General features: G+C 36.7%; 1 protein-coding gene across 1 annotated transcript in view; it reads left to right on the top strand.

The window, feature by feature from the left end:
* Positions 1-16,829, top strand: part of SEMA3D (semaphorin 3D) — a 197,273-nt gene that overhangs the window by 144,126 nt on the left and 36,318 nt on the right. Inside the window, exons 9-11 of the mRNA XM_042916694.1 lie at positions 8,345-8,459; positions 9,702-9,771; positions 12,653-12,797. Coding sequence (XP_042772628.1) covers positions 8,345-8,459; positions 9,702-9,771; positions 12,653-12,797 — 330 coding nt within the window. The remainder of the gene's footprint in view (positions 1-8,344; positions 8,460-9,701; positions 9,772-12,652; positions 12,798-16,829) is intronic.

The following is a 16,829-nucleotide window of genomic DNA, read 5'->3' as shown; positions in this document are numbered from 1 at the left end:
TTCCGGATATAGTCAAAAGAATTTGGAGACATGCCTGGTGATAATTTTGTGAACAGTTTTTTTGTGTGTGAGCAGTATGACCAATGCAAATTTTAGACAAGAGGTGCGAAAAGGGAGAGACACTAAATAGTGAAGAAGCTGAATTAAAGTATCATTTCGTAGGACAGTGTGGATCAATGAGAGTCTCAGGAGAATAAGTACCTTCCTCTAAAGAATATCTTTCCAACTCAGTCTGTTGTGTATGTTATCAGTTTACGTGGCAGAACACATTTAGTAATGAATTATTTTTCAGTGGGATATCCCTACCTACTGCACTTTCTCGTATTTAAAATACGGTGCTTTGGGGCGCCTGGGTGGCTCAGTTGGTTGGGCGACCGACTTCGGCTCGGGTCACAATCTCGCGGTCCGTGAGTTCGAGCCTGATGGCTCTGTGCTGACAGCTCAGAGCCTGGAACCTGTTTCGGATTCTGTGTCTCCCTCTCTCTCTGACCTTCCCCATTCATGCTCTGTCTCTCTCTGTCTCTAAAATGAATAAACGTTAAAAAATTTAAAAAAAAAATAAATAAAATAAAATACGGTGCTTAGCCTAGATGATTTCTAAAGCCTCGCCAGACTCTATAGTTCTTTGATTTTGTTGTACAGTCAATATGTTCAAGCACCAAATGGTGCACCTTACACCCCAGGCTGTTCTCATAAATGGTAAATTACACGGATCTTCATGGGGAGGTTATATACGCTGACCGAAAGAACAGGTGAAACATCATGCAGTAAACCCTCTGAATAGTCCTTTCAGATACTATTATTTATGTCTGTATGTTTATTACCATGCACATGTGTGTGTGTGTCCCTTCAAGACCCACCCTATAAGCTACAGTGTGGAAATACCCGTCACTTCAGTGAGTCTGGCTTGCAGCTTTTCGCCTCAAGCCTGTTTCACATTATTTTTGAATTCTGTTCATTTTTTGGAAGCATTGTCCATTAGCTAGCCCACTCTGGATTCCAGCTCTAGGTTAGGCCCGTTCTCATTTTTTGTTCTGCAGTATTTCCTTTTGTCCTTGCCAGGAATTCAGTTTGGATGGTCCTTTCACATAACTTGCCTGGGGGTCTAATTAATAGCCCTTTGCTTCGATTCCACTTGCATTGTCTACCTTGATATATGGTCCTATTTGGACAATTACTGCCTTTGAAGGTTTGTGTTTTGAGGCCGATGACACTTTCCGTATTTATTGATCTCCACCGAGTTGTGGGGTTTTTTTTGCTTACTTTCAACGTGTCACTTACAACCTGAATGAGAGATTTAGAGCCACGAGTTACAGATGTGCTTTTGCTTCACTTCCATCTGTTTTCCTGTCAGGAATTCCTAGGCAAGGATTTATACTGTTGCCTTGTAGCTTTTTTTTTTTTTTTTTTAATTTAATGAGCTCTGATCTTACCTGGGGGGAGGGAGGGAACTGCTTACCATGCGTTGATTTACCTAATTTTAACCTGTTAAATCTTAGAAACTGAATTTTTTAGCATAGTGTCTTACCCAAGTCTTGCATTTCTAATAATGTTTACAAATTTTTGAAGTAGTTAGAAAAACATGTTCTCCATTTTGATTCTCCAATGGCAAATCAAAAACAGTCATCTTTAAACACTAGAATCCTTTTTAGAAAAAAAGAAAGTATTGGTGCCTTGAAAGCCTCTTCAGAATGGATCTCTTAAAAATCACTGTGCTTAATACCTGCCATACAAGTTTTTTTGTTTCTTTTTTCTTCTCCTCTCCCCTTTGTCTGAGATGTTTGAGTTTCTACAGTTTTGTTTCTTTTACTACTAAGGGATTTCAAGATTATTTGTAGATGAACTAAAATACTCCTTCTTTTTTTTTTATGTCTATTTATTTTTGAGAGAGAGAGAGCAGGGGAGGGGCAGAGAGTGGAGAAGACAGGATCTGAAGCAGGCTCAGTGCTGACAGCAGACAGCCCGACACAGGGCTCGAACTCATGAACCGTGAGATCATGCCCTGAGCCAAAGTCAGATGTTCAACTGGCTGAGCCACCCAGGTGCCCCAAAGTTTCCTTATTTTCTTATTTTGCCTTTTTTTCTTCGTGGTCATAAATGTATTACTATTATTTTTTTGCATCTCAACAAAACAGTTACATGAAATGTAGTTATAAGACATTGCAAAAGAAGATGAGGGCTGAAAAGGAAAGCAAAACGGCACAGTTCTCTCATTTGATTTGGTCTGCATAACTTCACCATCTTCCATTAGTTTACTTATTGTATAATGTCCTCATTTAAACTCTTGCTCTCAGTATAATATTGTATTTTAGTATATATGACATGCTTTCCTTGAGAGGCTCCTGGGCTCTTATTCCAGGTTTCACTTTTTGTTTCTATCACATCACGATCATAGTTTCCAGCTTCTAAATGGGCCATTCTGTGTTTGGAATGACCTTATCATTATTATTTACTTACACAGCCCCATACAGACCATCCGTATTCAGTTTACAAATAAAACTCGTCCCTAGAAATAACTGTGTGAAGACTGAGGCAGCACAGGGCAAAGTACATTGGACAATTGCTCTGAAATGTCAGTTGCTGTGGTCCTATCTCCAGGACTTCCTGGGGTGATGGGTCTTCAGGCGATTCGGAGGCATATCTCAACACAAGGCTGTTTGAGACCTGCAAGGGACAGCTGTTATCATAAATGACATATCAGGTAAAGAATATGAATGATGTATTGAAATACAACAGGCATTACATTGAAAACATGAAAGTATTAAATTGCCCTTATCTTCTTGAATGTGTAAAAAGGGTCAATTGCAAGCCTGTGTGTTGACCTCAGTGTGGCAGTTTCAGTTATGGAAAAACATGTTTATGGATTCACAATATTGTGGTATTTAGATTACACTTCAAAAGAAAAGAGGTAGTATTAACTGAAGCTTAAATCTCTGAGACTAAATGTCATTAGTGGCTAGAACTGGGGAGAAGCATGCACAAAAGATGCATGGATGATAGCTTTGCAAGTGTTTCAGGAATTCGCATCCTCCTGCTGGCACAAAGGTGCAGAAGAGCATTAAGCAAAAGAACTAATTTTAAGCAAAGAAGAATTTATGAACTCCGACTCCAGCATCAAACCTTTGATTTTTTCTTTTTCTTCTTTAAGTGATTAAGAGTTGTTATTCTTCAGTGTTTGTTGATTTGAAAAAGCTAGTGACTTTCAACTTGAATTCATTAACATGGTTACAAATTTCTGAATGCTAATCCATATTTTAATAGAATACAACACGTTCCCAAATATCTTGGAGATTTCATTGATTACTAAAATCTTTAGGATTCAAGAGCATAGGAGCCGAAAACCGATTCTTACTTGGTCCAAGAGCTTCTGTTTCCCAAGATATAGGTGGGAATGACCATATTTATAAAGTGTGAAGAGATCCTCAAAGAGGATGATGTATACAGATAAAATCGTGTTTAGCAGATGAAGCCAGCATAGTGACCCAAAGGTCAAAAGACACACTCAATAAAAGTTCATGTGTGACAGTTTGTAGCTACTCCACATGTCTATGCAAGATTTATAAGGACTGGAGTCTGCTGGGACAGTAGAAGCAGAATGGAGTCACCATTAACCTGCCTTCTGACTGATCTACCCATTAGCAGCCTATGATTAGAAGATCATGGTATTTCATAATATGCAGCCATCACCTGACTCAGAGATAGTTTATTTTATAGCCGCTGAAAGATTGTAAATTGTGTTTTGTTTCATCTTCTGTCTTTTCTGTTTTCATTAATCCCTTTACACTTAAGAAATATCGCAAACATACAAGAAGCCACAGAGAATAAGAAAATAGGCACCCTCTGCATTCACCACCATGTGGTCTGGCTTGTTTACATTTAATTTCTTTGTTACTTTCATCCGCATCTTTGTGTAGAGAATGTCAAGGCTTTTGGCAATCTGACTACAAAGAAGCTGTGATAGAGTGGAGACACAGAAGTGACTGGTGACTAAAAGCTGCTGATTCTGACATCTCAATAATAAATCTATTGTGTTAGTGAGATGGCTGCGTTCTTTAGAACTTCACAGAAATAAGCAAGGAGGTGACAATTTAGTACAAAAGTGGTTACCTCCCTTTCAGCCCTCTTCTGTGCTTAAGGTTCTCAGGGGGGGATTTGGTGGATTTGCAAACAAATCCAGGCACTGAGAGCTGGTCAACAGTCAGTCAATTGACACTTCCCTACAGGAGAAATACAACCCCTCGTGAATTGAACTTTGCCATCCCAGGTCATGCTTCTGGATGTCTGTAAGAGTTACTATTCAGTCATTAAATGCTTATGATCCATTCCTGAGAACTATTATCCCAGAAATTATACTTGTTTCCCTGCTGACAGCAGGTGGCTTTCATCTTTGACCTGGATTTTTTTTGTTTGTTTGTTTGTTTTTATCTTTTTATTCCTTGAGGGAGCATGGAAAGGCTGCTAGACGGATAGGCAAGCACATTTAAAGATTCTTTTGTTCAAAGGATTGCAATTTCCATTTGTCAGGTTAAAAAAATAGATATGCAGGCCACAGTGTAAGTTCCTTTCCTGTCCAACAAATTTGAGCCTAGTAGAATAATTAGAATTTTTTCATGGTTTGTCTTAAACATGGGTGATAATTGCAAGGAGAGAGGGGGGGACACTTTGCAAATAGGCATTTATTGCTATTTTTATCTAATAAAATGCTTAAAAGGGAATGTGATTGCTGATTTTTATGATGAAGTAGTGATGTATACACCTGTTAAAGGAACGTTGTGGAGCAAATATTTGATATATCTGTTTATTCATTTAACAAAATAATTTGAGCAACTATGCTATGCCAGGGGAAAGCAATAAACCAGAGTCCTTAGCATTCAATTCATGATAGCTAATATTTTGAATCAGCACTGTTTTTAGTATTTATAGCTGACTCAAAATTGCAAATATAGGCAATGAAAAATTTTACAAATTATAAATATGTAAGAAGAATACATTAAAATGGAAAGATTTTCACTTAGAGCTTAGTACAAGGAGGAGTCTGCTACAATAAGACTATATGAAGACAGAACACATATGTGAATGTAAAAATATATAAATCAAGGTTGATGAGAAAGATGAGATATCTTACTTTTTATTTTTAATTTTTAAAAATGTATTCTAATATTTATTTTTGAGAGAGTGTGTGTGTTTGTACTGATAGGGGAGGGGCACAGAGAGAGGAAGATAGTCCGAAGCAGGCTCCGTGCTGTGGGTGCAAAGCCTGTTGTGAGATCTGGGGCCGGAACTCAGAAACCGTGAGATCATGACCTGAGTCACAGTCGGACGCTCGACGAACTGAGCCACCCAGGCACCCCTATTTTTAAATTTTTTATAAAATCTCTTTCTTCCCAAATAATTCCAGGTAGCATTTCTCGCTGAGATCCTATGAAACGTTAACACAGAATTCATCCTTACTAAAAGGAAGCACCAGGGGTTTTTCCTATTCATATTAACATCTGGATTTATATTTATGAAATGATCTGAGGATATTAGCGGTAAAAATAAAGGCCGTGTCTAGATAAATCTGCCTTCACATCTGTAGCCATCGTTAATCATCCAATAGCCAACTGAAATATTGGTTATGTTTCTTCTTGCACAATGATACTGCAACAATAGAAGCACCATATACAAAACATAAATTCAAAAGCAATTATAGACATGTTTGTATCTAGATGGTTATTATATAAAATATATTAGGTATTAATTTTCTTTCACTTCCTTGTAGTAACTCTCGATACTAAATAACATATTACTAAATGACATAAATACTTTGGCCTGGTATTAAAGCTTTCCTTGAATGTACTCCAATATCCTTTTATAACATTCTCTTCCACTATTTGAATTTATCGCAGTATTTGCCTAAACCAAATTTATCCTGGTTCTCCCTATGTGTGCCTTTTTTTTTTAATGTTTACTTATTCTTGAGAGACAGAGAGAGAAAGAGACAGAGTGGTGGGGGGGGGGGGAGAGGGTCAGAAGGAGAGGGAGACACAGAATCCGAAGCAGGCGCCAGACTCTGAGCTGTCAGCACAGAGCCCGATGTGGGGCTTGAACTCAGGAGCCATGAATTCATGACCTGAGCCGAAGTTGGACGCTCAACTGACTGAGCCACCCAGTCACTCTGATCCATGCACGTTCTGAAGTGTCCCACCTGTTGTCCTTCCCCCTCTTTTCTAGCACCAAGAATATTTCCTGAACCAATCTCTGATCCCACTTATCATTTTAAGAACAATATTGAATCTAACTCTTCAGTGAGGCCTGTACTCATTTTTTTTTTTTTTTCTTACTACAGAGACCTTTCAGAGGAGACTTAAATTCTATGGCATTTATCTATACTTTCTAAGGGCACTTATCAATTTTATCTAGTATTTTTTGTTTCTCACTAATAATTGAACATGCTCTTATTAAACACCTGATAAGCAGGATATTAGTGACATATGTGCAGTGATGTAGGATGAAAGGAATAGGGAGTGCGTTTTCTGGAAAGAATGAAAAATTATGAGAAAATCAACTTAATGTTCTTTTGCTTTGTATTATCACCATGTGTCAGCAATTCTAAACAGTATCAGTGTCAAAATGCAACTGCCAGGAAGGTCTTTTGTTGGTCCAGTTTCCAAACAATCACCGTAGTTATCACTGAGTTTATATAATGTATCTGTCAGCACACACGCGAACTCAGTTACACATGCGTTCCAAGACTAAGTGCACATTGATTTGGATCATTTAAAATTTAAAACAGCGAGACATAGTGCAAACTCCGAGGTGCAATTTTTGTTCAAGTGCAAATTTTAGTTCATATATGAAATATTTTCTTGAATTTCAGTGTCTTTAAATTTTAATTTTTTTTACATCGTTGTAAGCCTAAAGAACAAATCAAGGAAGTAAAAATTATTGTTCATTTATACAGAGCTATTTCTGAAAAGTATTCAGTTGTGTAGCAGAGAGGGTTATAAAGTGGGATTCATTCACTCTGGGTGTCCCGGTGTGCCTCTGGTGTTAGGTGCTGAGGCTATAAGGATAGTTACGGTCTGTGGTCTCAGGGACCTCATTGCCTTCTCAGCTCTCCCACAGTTCTGTAGATTTCTGAGATTTGCTCTGTTACTAAGATTATATCACATGGAATTTGGATTTCCCCATCACCCAAGTTAGCACTCAAAGGGATCTCTGTCTTCCTTCCCCTTTCCTTTCTTCTTCCCCCTTTCTTCAAGAATAGCAACTATTTCTGTGACTTTGAATTCTCCTGTTTGGAGTAGTCATTGATACTTTTTTATAATTGCATTTAATTTTCAGAGATAACGAAGCAGAGGGAATACAGTTCCTAAATATTCAGAGTTAGTATTTGACAGTGAACTTTGTATTAAATTTGTAAGACATAGATTGCATGCAGGATAAGAATGTTTATATAATTTACATTTAAATGTAAATGCATTAATGGAAATCATGGCTGTGAAAGTAATTTTTGAAAGTTGAGTTTAAGTACTTAATATATTTATTTCATGAAACAGTCTCATCTTACTTATTGTAAACTTAGCAGATCTAGTCAAATAACAATTGTATTAATTTTGTATTCATATTTAGGGACATATTAAATTAAAAATAAGAAATAGATGTTTTAATGGTGAATTATTGAATTGCATTGTCCTATTTATTTTATTGAATTGATTTAAATGCTTATGTTTAGTAAGTGTCTAAAGAACATTTTTAATGAAATACTTCAGAGTTAAAAAAAAAAGTATGGAAATACATCAGTTAGCATTTAAAACAAGATTGGTTTTATATGTATGTTTGTGTTGCCTTACTGTTTAATTAGTAGGGCACCAAAAGACTTTTGAAAGTCTACACCAAGGCATATTTCTAAAGATCATAATGATCTTACTCATATGTGTAATATACAAGTCAGTTCTAGTATTTATTGAACACAAGTTGTCTGGCCCTTTACTAAGCATTGTACACAAATTTTTCCATTTAATCATCAGAATAACCAATTTCAAGGCATTAATCGTATTTGTTCAGTGGAGACTTGGAGAATTACATAGCCTTTTGTAGGCCATGGGGCAACCGTTGACAGAGGTGAGATTTGATTCCAGGTCTCACTTATTTACTAGATTGCCTTGCCAGCCTCTACCTATCCAGGAGAGCTGAATTATATTCATTGAACCATGAGAAGAACATGCAATACTAAGAGACAAAACTGCCTTTTCCCTTGTTTCAAAGTTCAAAGCCCTAAATATGTAGGCTCCTTGTCTTTGTGAACAAAGACATTAACTAAATCTGTATCTCTATTATTTTCCTTTTCTTTTTTTTCCAGAATGATGTTGGCGGACAGCGCAGCCTGATAAACAAATGGACAACTTTTCTTAAAGCCAGATTGATTTGCTCAATTCCTGGAAATGATGGAGCTGATACTCATTTTGATGAGCTACGTAAGTCACATCCTCCTTTTTTTTCTTGAAAATGTCTTACTGCCTAATAAATTCAGCATTTATTTTACTTCAGCCCAGGACAGCTGGCAGGAGTGTTATTACTAAATTCATACAAAGAACATGGAGGTGTTCTAAGTCTCAGAGCATATTGTAATGAAGCAATTCCTCTTTTCGTAAGCGTTCTCAAAGTTATGAAGGAAACAAAGCCGCAGCAAGAGACACAAAGCTACTATCAATGGTTCTATAGAATCCATCCATTCTCCATGTGGCGTTTTACTTTGGAAGGAGCAGCAGTGTATAGGTAGCAAGAACTTGGGTTCTTTATTCTGCGGGTGCCCTCTGCTGGAGAGCACAGGAGATGGGGAGAACTCGCTCCCGCTCACTTGTTAAGAAAAAGAATACTGAGAAAAGTGTTAGACGGATTATTCTCTTTCATTTCCCTTCTTTACTCGCCTCAGAGCTAATTCTAGAAGGGAAGTTTTCAGTTATATATAAAGTTAGCATCATCAAATCTTATCTTTTAAACTTGTTTTTGCCATGCAGTGTAAAAATGATTTGATCATTGAATGATTTTATCATACAACATATAAAGTATATATATATATATATATATATATATATATATATATATATATATATACTGTTGTTTGAATGTTCATGGCTGATCTTTCATGTTGTATATAAGTATGCTCACATCCTAAAAAATCTTTTGAAGGATATTATTTACACATATTTTGGTATCAATACTGTGCAAGTGATTAGAAAATGCTGAGCAAGTTGTTACATAAGTAATGTTGCACAAGTAATTAACTTGTGTAGCCATTTTTATATTGTTAGCAAATAGATAATTAAATCACTAGTAACTTGACACAGTTACAGGACAAGATTTTTTTTTTTTTACATTGGAGGGTAAAAATAACCTAGGTTTTTAATTTTTATTCTGTATGAAATCACATACTTCTGATTGGAAATAGTCATGGAGATTATCAAGCAAATCATCCCATTTATGGGTGATTGAAGTAAACATCTAAGAGGTTAGATATCCAGTTCAGTGTCGCATAGCTAGTGAGAAAACCAGTCTTTAACCTTTAATTTCTTGTCATAATGTAATGACTTTCACTGTTATTTTACAGTATTTTATATACTGCAGAGTCTCAGGAATACTGTATGCTGAAAGAAAAAGCAAACATGTAATACTGAAATATAAAAATATAATGAATCATTATTTCTTCCCATTAATAGAGGATATTTACTTACTCCCCACAAGAGATGAAAGAAATCCTGTAGTATATGGAGTCTTTACCACAACCAGGTAAGTTCAAAAAATGCTTGTAATTCTATAGAATTGTTATGTATATGTAAGAAAACACAGTTGTATGATTTTTTTGTCCCTTTTGTGTGAGAAAAAATACCCCATTTTTCATTTTATTTTTTCACTTAGTGTTTCTTAGAAATCTCTTAATATCAATACATAAAATGTCTCTTGGTTCTTTTTCTTCCAGCAGAGTATTCCTGTATCAACCACCACAATTTATTTAGCCTGTCTGCTATACATAGACGTTTCCATTATTTCTAGTGCTTTGGTGGTACGCGTAATGCTTCACTGACTAAGCTTGTATACATGTTGTTCTCTGTATGAGCAAGTGTATCTGGGAGCTAAATTCCCAGACGAAAGTTACTGGGTACAAAGGTGTGTGCATATACTAACCATAGTAAATAGGTCAAGCTGCGTGACGTAGAAGTAGTATTAAAGAAATACATGTCTTAGTCATTGGTTTGGCTGAAATCACGAGACGGGACTTCTGAAATGTCCTCCCATACTATCTTACGTGCGCTTCGCCATCACCCTACAAAGCTGGGAGTTTGGCTGTTATCACCATATCATTATTGCTCTACTAGCTTAAACATAGGAAGTTCGTATGACTTGCCCAAAGAAGACGAGCCAGTTAGTAGTAAAGGTGGCACTAGAACTGAAGGTGTTTTCTTAATTTCCACCCCTGTGTTTTTGTCTTCTTTCTATATAATACTGTCCTGCACCTGTCTCTGAGACTCTGTGACTTCCTTCCTTAAAAGTTGCCCTAGCACCTATGAATCTTTCTCAAAAAATATAGGGACCTTACATAATTTTATTTGAATTTAATTTTGTTTAATTCAGCAACTTACCTTTGACCCTGGTACGCCTTTTACGATATTCCTGTTACATATTGCTGACTGCAATACCTTCTTTGAACTATTTTTTACTTTTTCCACAGCTCTGCTATGAATATTTATATAGATATTAGTATTGGAAGTGTTGGTGGTGTTGGTAATAGAGAAATGGGCCTACTGCCTCCTTTTGAAAAAATTATTAAAATAGTTTGTAGGCACATTATCATTTCTTTTCTGTGAAAATTACCTTCACTTAGTTTGCCTTATACCAATAGTGTTCATCATATGTCAGAACACAAAATGCTCTTTGGCTAATTATGAGATATAGAATGTGAATATTTCAAATGAAAATAAAGAAGATACCCTAACAAGCTGCCATTCGGACTCCCATTTTTCTGCTCATTTGTGTCTGGACTAAAAAGATGCAGGAAGAGCAAATAAGTGTCTGGAGTCACTCAAGTTAAGTATCTCAGCCCTGGTTCTCTTGGCATCTTTCCATTCACAGAACTGTCTTTGAAGTCACTGTGTTTTCCACACACACGGCATCGATATGTGCCAGGGAAATACAGCTCCGAGATAGTTATCTTTTTTCTCCTACCAAGTTTCTGCCCACCCAGAGTGCGAAGTTACAAGTCCACTCTTTGTTCTTGGTGTACTTAATTATTCTATTTTGAATGGCGCCCTGAGGACTGAGGTAACGTTGGGATGCATGGCACATCTTTTATCCAATCAGAAGATGTAGTGAATCTGCAACAATAGCAATACCACAAAGCATGATGCACCATCATTCCTTTAGAATATCCTAGGCGGATGATGTGATTTTATGGGGGCGTCACCTTCTTTCTTAGCAGCTAGTTTTCTTCCAGCTGCCTGTTTGCCATCAGCTCTGGATGTTTCCCATTAATGTCATTCCAAGAATATTAATGGTCGAGCTAGAGAATCTTTGGCTCATTTGTATAGTGCTGAGATGATATGTCTCTTAGCTCCTAGGGGGTGATCTCGTTTTTATGAATAGGAATCACCGAAAGTTTTAGATGCAGAGAAAATGTCTTTTATTTTCCAGAAATAAAACAAAAATGAAACATCTGATGACAGTGTTAACAATTTTCACCATTAATTTGCAAAAAATTGTGGAATCCTCATGGAGCTTTTCTGCTTCTTAATTATGTGTGCTCCAGTCCTGTGTAATTAAGATAAATTTTAAGGGTCAGATAAGGTACATACATAAATTCAAGAAAAAATACAGAGATTAGGGAAGAAGCAAAAGAGAGTTTCAACATTTTTAAAATTAATAAAAATTGTATGAGGAAATTCTTAATAGTCAATATTTACGGCCATTTGCTCACTGTAAGAACACTTAAATAGAAGGGCATGTGGGTGACTTGGTTGGGCGTATCACTTTGTCATGATCTCACATGTTCATGGGTTCAAGAGCTGTGTTGGGGTTCGGATTCTGTGTCTCCCTCTCTCTCTGCCCCTCCCTGCTCACGCTCTGTCTCTCTCTCAAAATAAAATAAGCATTGAAAAAAAAAAAAGAAAACACAAAGGAGATATTTATTATTTACGTATCTAAAATGCTCCTCTTTAAAAAAGTAGGTGATGTAACTTTTTATTTTGGAAGTTCTTTGGGAGGCATCAGGCCGTAAAAACTTCAAATGAAATTCAAAAGCATGTCTATAAATATGATACTCTTTTCTGCATATTTCCTTCTATCCTCCAGTTTTCCTAGGGAACTCCTATGTATCTGTCAAGTGTCAGTGTAGGCGCCATCTACTCTGAAAACTCACCAGACAGCCTTGTGTTGGAGTTCCATTGCATGCTTGCTTAGCTTACTACAATCATCTGTAAGGTAACTGCTGTCACACTTTTTTCAGGCTTGCTTGCTTATAAGCTCCTTAAGGGCATATACACACATTTTGTCTGCAGCACCTATCAAATGGAATGTGCCGCATTACTTTGTCCACACACCTGGTTATAATATGTGCTCAATAAATGTGCATTGAGTGATGTACAATGAATGATTGGACCATTCTGCTTTTTTTCAGCTCCATCTTCAAAGGCTCCGCTGTTTGTGTGTACAGCATGGCTGACATCAGAGCAGTTTTTAATGGTCCATATGCTCATAAGGAAAGCGCAGACCATCGTTGGGTGCAGTACGATGGAAGAATTCCTTATCCCCGACCTGGCACTGTATGTATCCAACTTAAAAATCAAATTATTTTTATAAGCCCATATCCTCTTTCCAATTCTATTATAATAAACTATGCTCATTCACCACAGCAACATGTGCTGTGCTTTGGAAAATACCTATTATTTATTTACAGTCATACATTAGCATTTCCATCCTTCATTGGAACTTAACTTTTTTTTTTTCCCCTTTTGAGTAAGAGCTTTAGATACTACAGGAAACAATGATTATATCATAAGGATCAGGCTATGCTGAAAATATAGTGCCTATCCTCAATAAGTCTACAGAATCATCAAAATGATTCAATATGTAGAATGACAAATATTCCAAGTTAAATGAAAATGCCAAATAAATATTCATTTCCCACTTACAGCTCTGTATATAGGTAGAGTCTTTGGGTCCTTGTTTCTACTTTAAAAGACAACATCAGTTCCAATAGTTCATGTATTTCTTTATTATGTTGCATCTGTTAAAAAAAAAAAAAGACTTTGCAGTGTGAAATCTGTATTTGCATTATAAATGGCAAGTTTTTGTTTTGTTTTGTTGATGTGATTAAAACAGTTTAAGTTATTTAAATATTTTAAGGTTGGTTAATTGATAAAATATAAAGAAATACATGCTCTTTTTTCCACTTAAGATTCAATATGAATATTTCTACCAGGAGCTCTAAAGCATTCCTCACAATCTCTGAGAAAAAGTATTGACTTAATCCAACCAATTCTACTGAATTTTGTCTTTTCATATGTTTGTCCTTAAACAGGAAACAGTTGGTAACCAGGCTTTTTCAGGCTTTCTCTTTTCATCTTCCTGTTACATAACCTAATTAAATTTAGGAAACACACTTTAGAACTGTGACTATTTTCCCTTTCGTAATTCCTCAATAGAAATATGTTTCAAATATGTTTTCTGGACTGATTATAAGGTTATCACACTTTGATGGAAAAATTATTTTGCAAATAATGTGATTTCCAGGATTCAGATTTTTAATTTTCTTTGAACATCAAAATTATATTTGTCTTATTAATTTCATAGTAACGTAAGGTGTAAGTTACAGTGTGCGGATAATATTCTGAAGGTTTTACAAATCTTAACTTCATAAGGATTCTAAGAAGCAAGTGCTGTTGTTATTAATGCCATTTTACAGCCACTCATTTTATGCTACTCAGCATCAGGCACACAGAGGTGCAGTAACTTCCCCAAGGTCACAAAAGCGACTGAGTAGTGCACCTGAGTTTTAAATTCAGACACTCTGGCAGCAGAGTCCAGGCTCTTAGAATTTGTACTATGATACTATATTAAAAAATTTTTTTGTCTCAAATTATATTTATTTTCTTCTTCTGTAGAATATCTTTTACTGCATATATATAGTATATATGTATATACTGAACATATAATAATATGTTTATGATAGACTACATTTATTAAGTATATATGTAGTGGATATATATGTAATGAATCTATGTAGAATTTCAACTGCTGTTATATATATTTGGGGCCTTTTGTGAGGAGGACAGTTAAAATTCAGAGGGGATTTCTAGCTGGGGAAATTCCACCATCCTAGGATGATGGGGTTAAGTATCATGGACTATCACATTCTCAGCCGTTTCTACATGAGTTTGTTTGTTTGCTTATTGAGAGAGAGAGAGAGAGAGCAGACATGCACTCGAGGGAGGGGCAGAGGAAGAAGGAGAGAGAGAATCTTAAGCAGGTTCCATGGCCAACTCAGAGCCTGATGTGGAGCTCAATCTCACAAAACGTGAGGTCATTACCTGAACTGAGATCAAGAGTTGGACTCTTAACCAGCTGAGCCACGCGGGTGTCCCTCTTTTTAACAATAGAAAAGGAAAAATAGTAGCAGGCATAAGAAAGTGCCATTTAACTGAGTTATTCCTTTATGCTTACTCAACGTCAGTGTTCCTCAGGAAATTCCTATGCTTTTTAAAATATGTGAACATATTGACATCTGTAGCAAAGCTTTGAGAATTACACCTTATAACTACAGACAGTCCCAACTTAAGTAGTTTTGACTTCTGATTTTTTTGACTTTCTGATGGTGAGAAAAGGATCTACATTCAGTAGAAACTATACTTAGAATTTTGAATTTTGACCTTTTCCTGGGCTTGCCAGATGCAGTACGAGGGGCTCGTGAAGCTGAGCCTGGCAAAAAGTCGCAGCTTCTGGTAGGCCACATCATCAAAAGGGTAGACAAAAATACACTTGAAATCATCTGTTTTTCACTTTAGTACAGTTTTGAATAAAGTACATGAGATACTCAATGCTTCTTTATAAAATAGGCTTTGTGTTATGTTAGAGGAGTTTGCCCAACCGTAGACGAATTCAAGTGTTCTTAGCACATTGAAGTTCAGCTAGGTTAAGGTATGATGTTGAGTAGGTTAGGTGTAATAAATGCACTTTTGCCTTATGATATTTTCAACTTACAATGGGTTTATGGGGGCACAATCCCATTGTAAGTCGAGGAAGATCTATAAACTCACTCACGGCCCGAAATTGGGCCAGTATTGGTAAAGGAGATGGAAAGAGGCTCCAGAAAGACTCCAGCAGAACAACATTCTCATTGATCAGGAAGTTTATCTCCTTGTTATAGAATTTAGAGATGCAAAAACGACTATCGTTGGGGTGCCTGGGTGGCTTAGTTGGTTAAGCTTCCAACTTCAGTTCAGGTCATGATCTCACAGGCAGTGAGTTTGAGCCCACATGAGTTTGAGCCCACATGGGGCTCTGTGCTGACAGCTCAAAGCGCGGAGCCTGCTGCAGATTCTTTGTCTCCCTCTCTCTCTCCCCTTCCCCCACTTGCGCTCTGTCTCTCTCTCAAAAATAAATAAACATTAAACAAAAAAAAGCAACTCTCATAATTATTGGGAGAAGCTGTTTATTTTGCGTTACACTTTTGGTTACAAGTGGGTTTCTTTCTCCTTGGTCTGAAGTGGGTAAGACTGGGATCAAACTTAGCTCTACTTGACTCCAAATCAAATGCCGTTAACCTCCACAGCACTCTACCTTCAATGAGATCAAAGCGAATAACCAAACTGAACCCCACACTGTTTCCCCCGGGACTGATCTGCTCCCTGCACAAATAATAATGCCGTTTTGCAACCTTACTGCGCTTGTCATTTCTTTTCTTGTAATTCTGGGGACACATCTTTGACTTTAATAAAAGCACTGCTGAATAATTTGCTGGCTACGAAACGTCAGAATCTTTCCTAAAAGCCACTTTATGCTTAAACCTTTTAAAATAGATTATTTGAAAAACCTCCTTTGCGTTTACGTTTCCTCATGTTGTTATCCAGATTGCTTCTAAAGTTGTGCTCCCAGCAGGGCCTTCTGCTGACATTATCACTGAGAGAAATAAACACGAAGACTCTCAGGGTGCCACAGCGACTTTAATTTTCTAGTTTTTGACAGAATCCTGTGCTTCCTGTGACAAAAAGTCAAACCTAAACTCCTGGCCTTACTACGATATCATTACTCTCTACAATGTCAATAAGCCTGGAAACTCGTGAATGACAAGGACACTGTCACAGAATCCCTTCACTTCAAGGGATTCGCCTGCCCTCTGGTGTCCAAACTGAATGAATCTCTGAACAAACTGTATTTTGTTCGGCTGGACTTTTTCAACCGTTATTGAACCTTAGGCCTTGAGAATAAGAAGTTGCAAATGAAATAAAATATGGCAGAATCCACAATATAGCAGGTAGTAGGGGTCAAAAATGGAAACCAAACTGAGGTCAGGCCAACGGTAGCAGGCTGCTCGAAACCTCAGAATTGGAGGAAGATTTTTAAAGCCAGATTTCATTTTTGATATTTGACTTATTATTAAAAGATTTACTTGGTAGTTTTATTCTGTGTTGATAAGGAAATTTATGATGTATGCCTAAGTGTCAAGTGTTGATAAATGTTTACTTGACAGGGAGTTTCAGTTTTTAAACCATTCTCTTATCAAAAAGGTGAGAAGGTGCTTTAAAAATTGCTTCTTGTGGTAAGAACACTTAAGGTGAGATCTATGCTTTTAACAT

The sequence above is a fragment of the Panthera leo genome, chromosome A2 (genome assembly GCF_018350215.1).
Source record: "Panthera leo isolate Ple1 chromosome A2, P.leo_Ple1_pat1.1, whole genome shotgun sequence".
In the NCBI taxonomy this organism is placed as follows: domain Eukaryota; kingdom Metazoa; phylum Chordata; class Mammalia; order Carnivora; family Felidae; genus Panthera; species Panthera leo.
The sequence above is the reverse complement of the archived record's forward strand: the minus strand, read 5'-3'. Positions and strand labels throughout refer to the sequence as shown.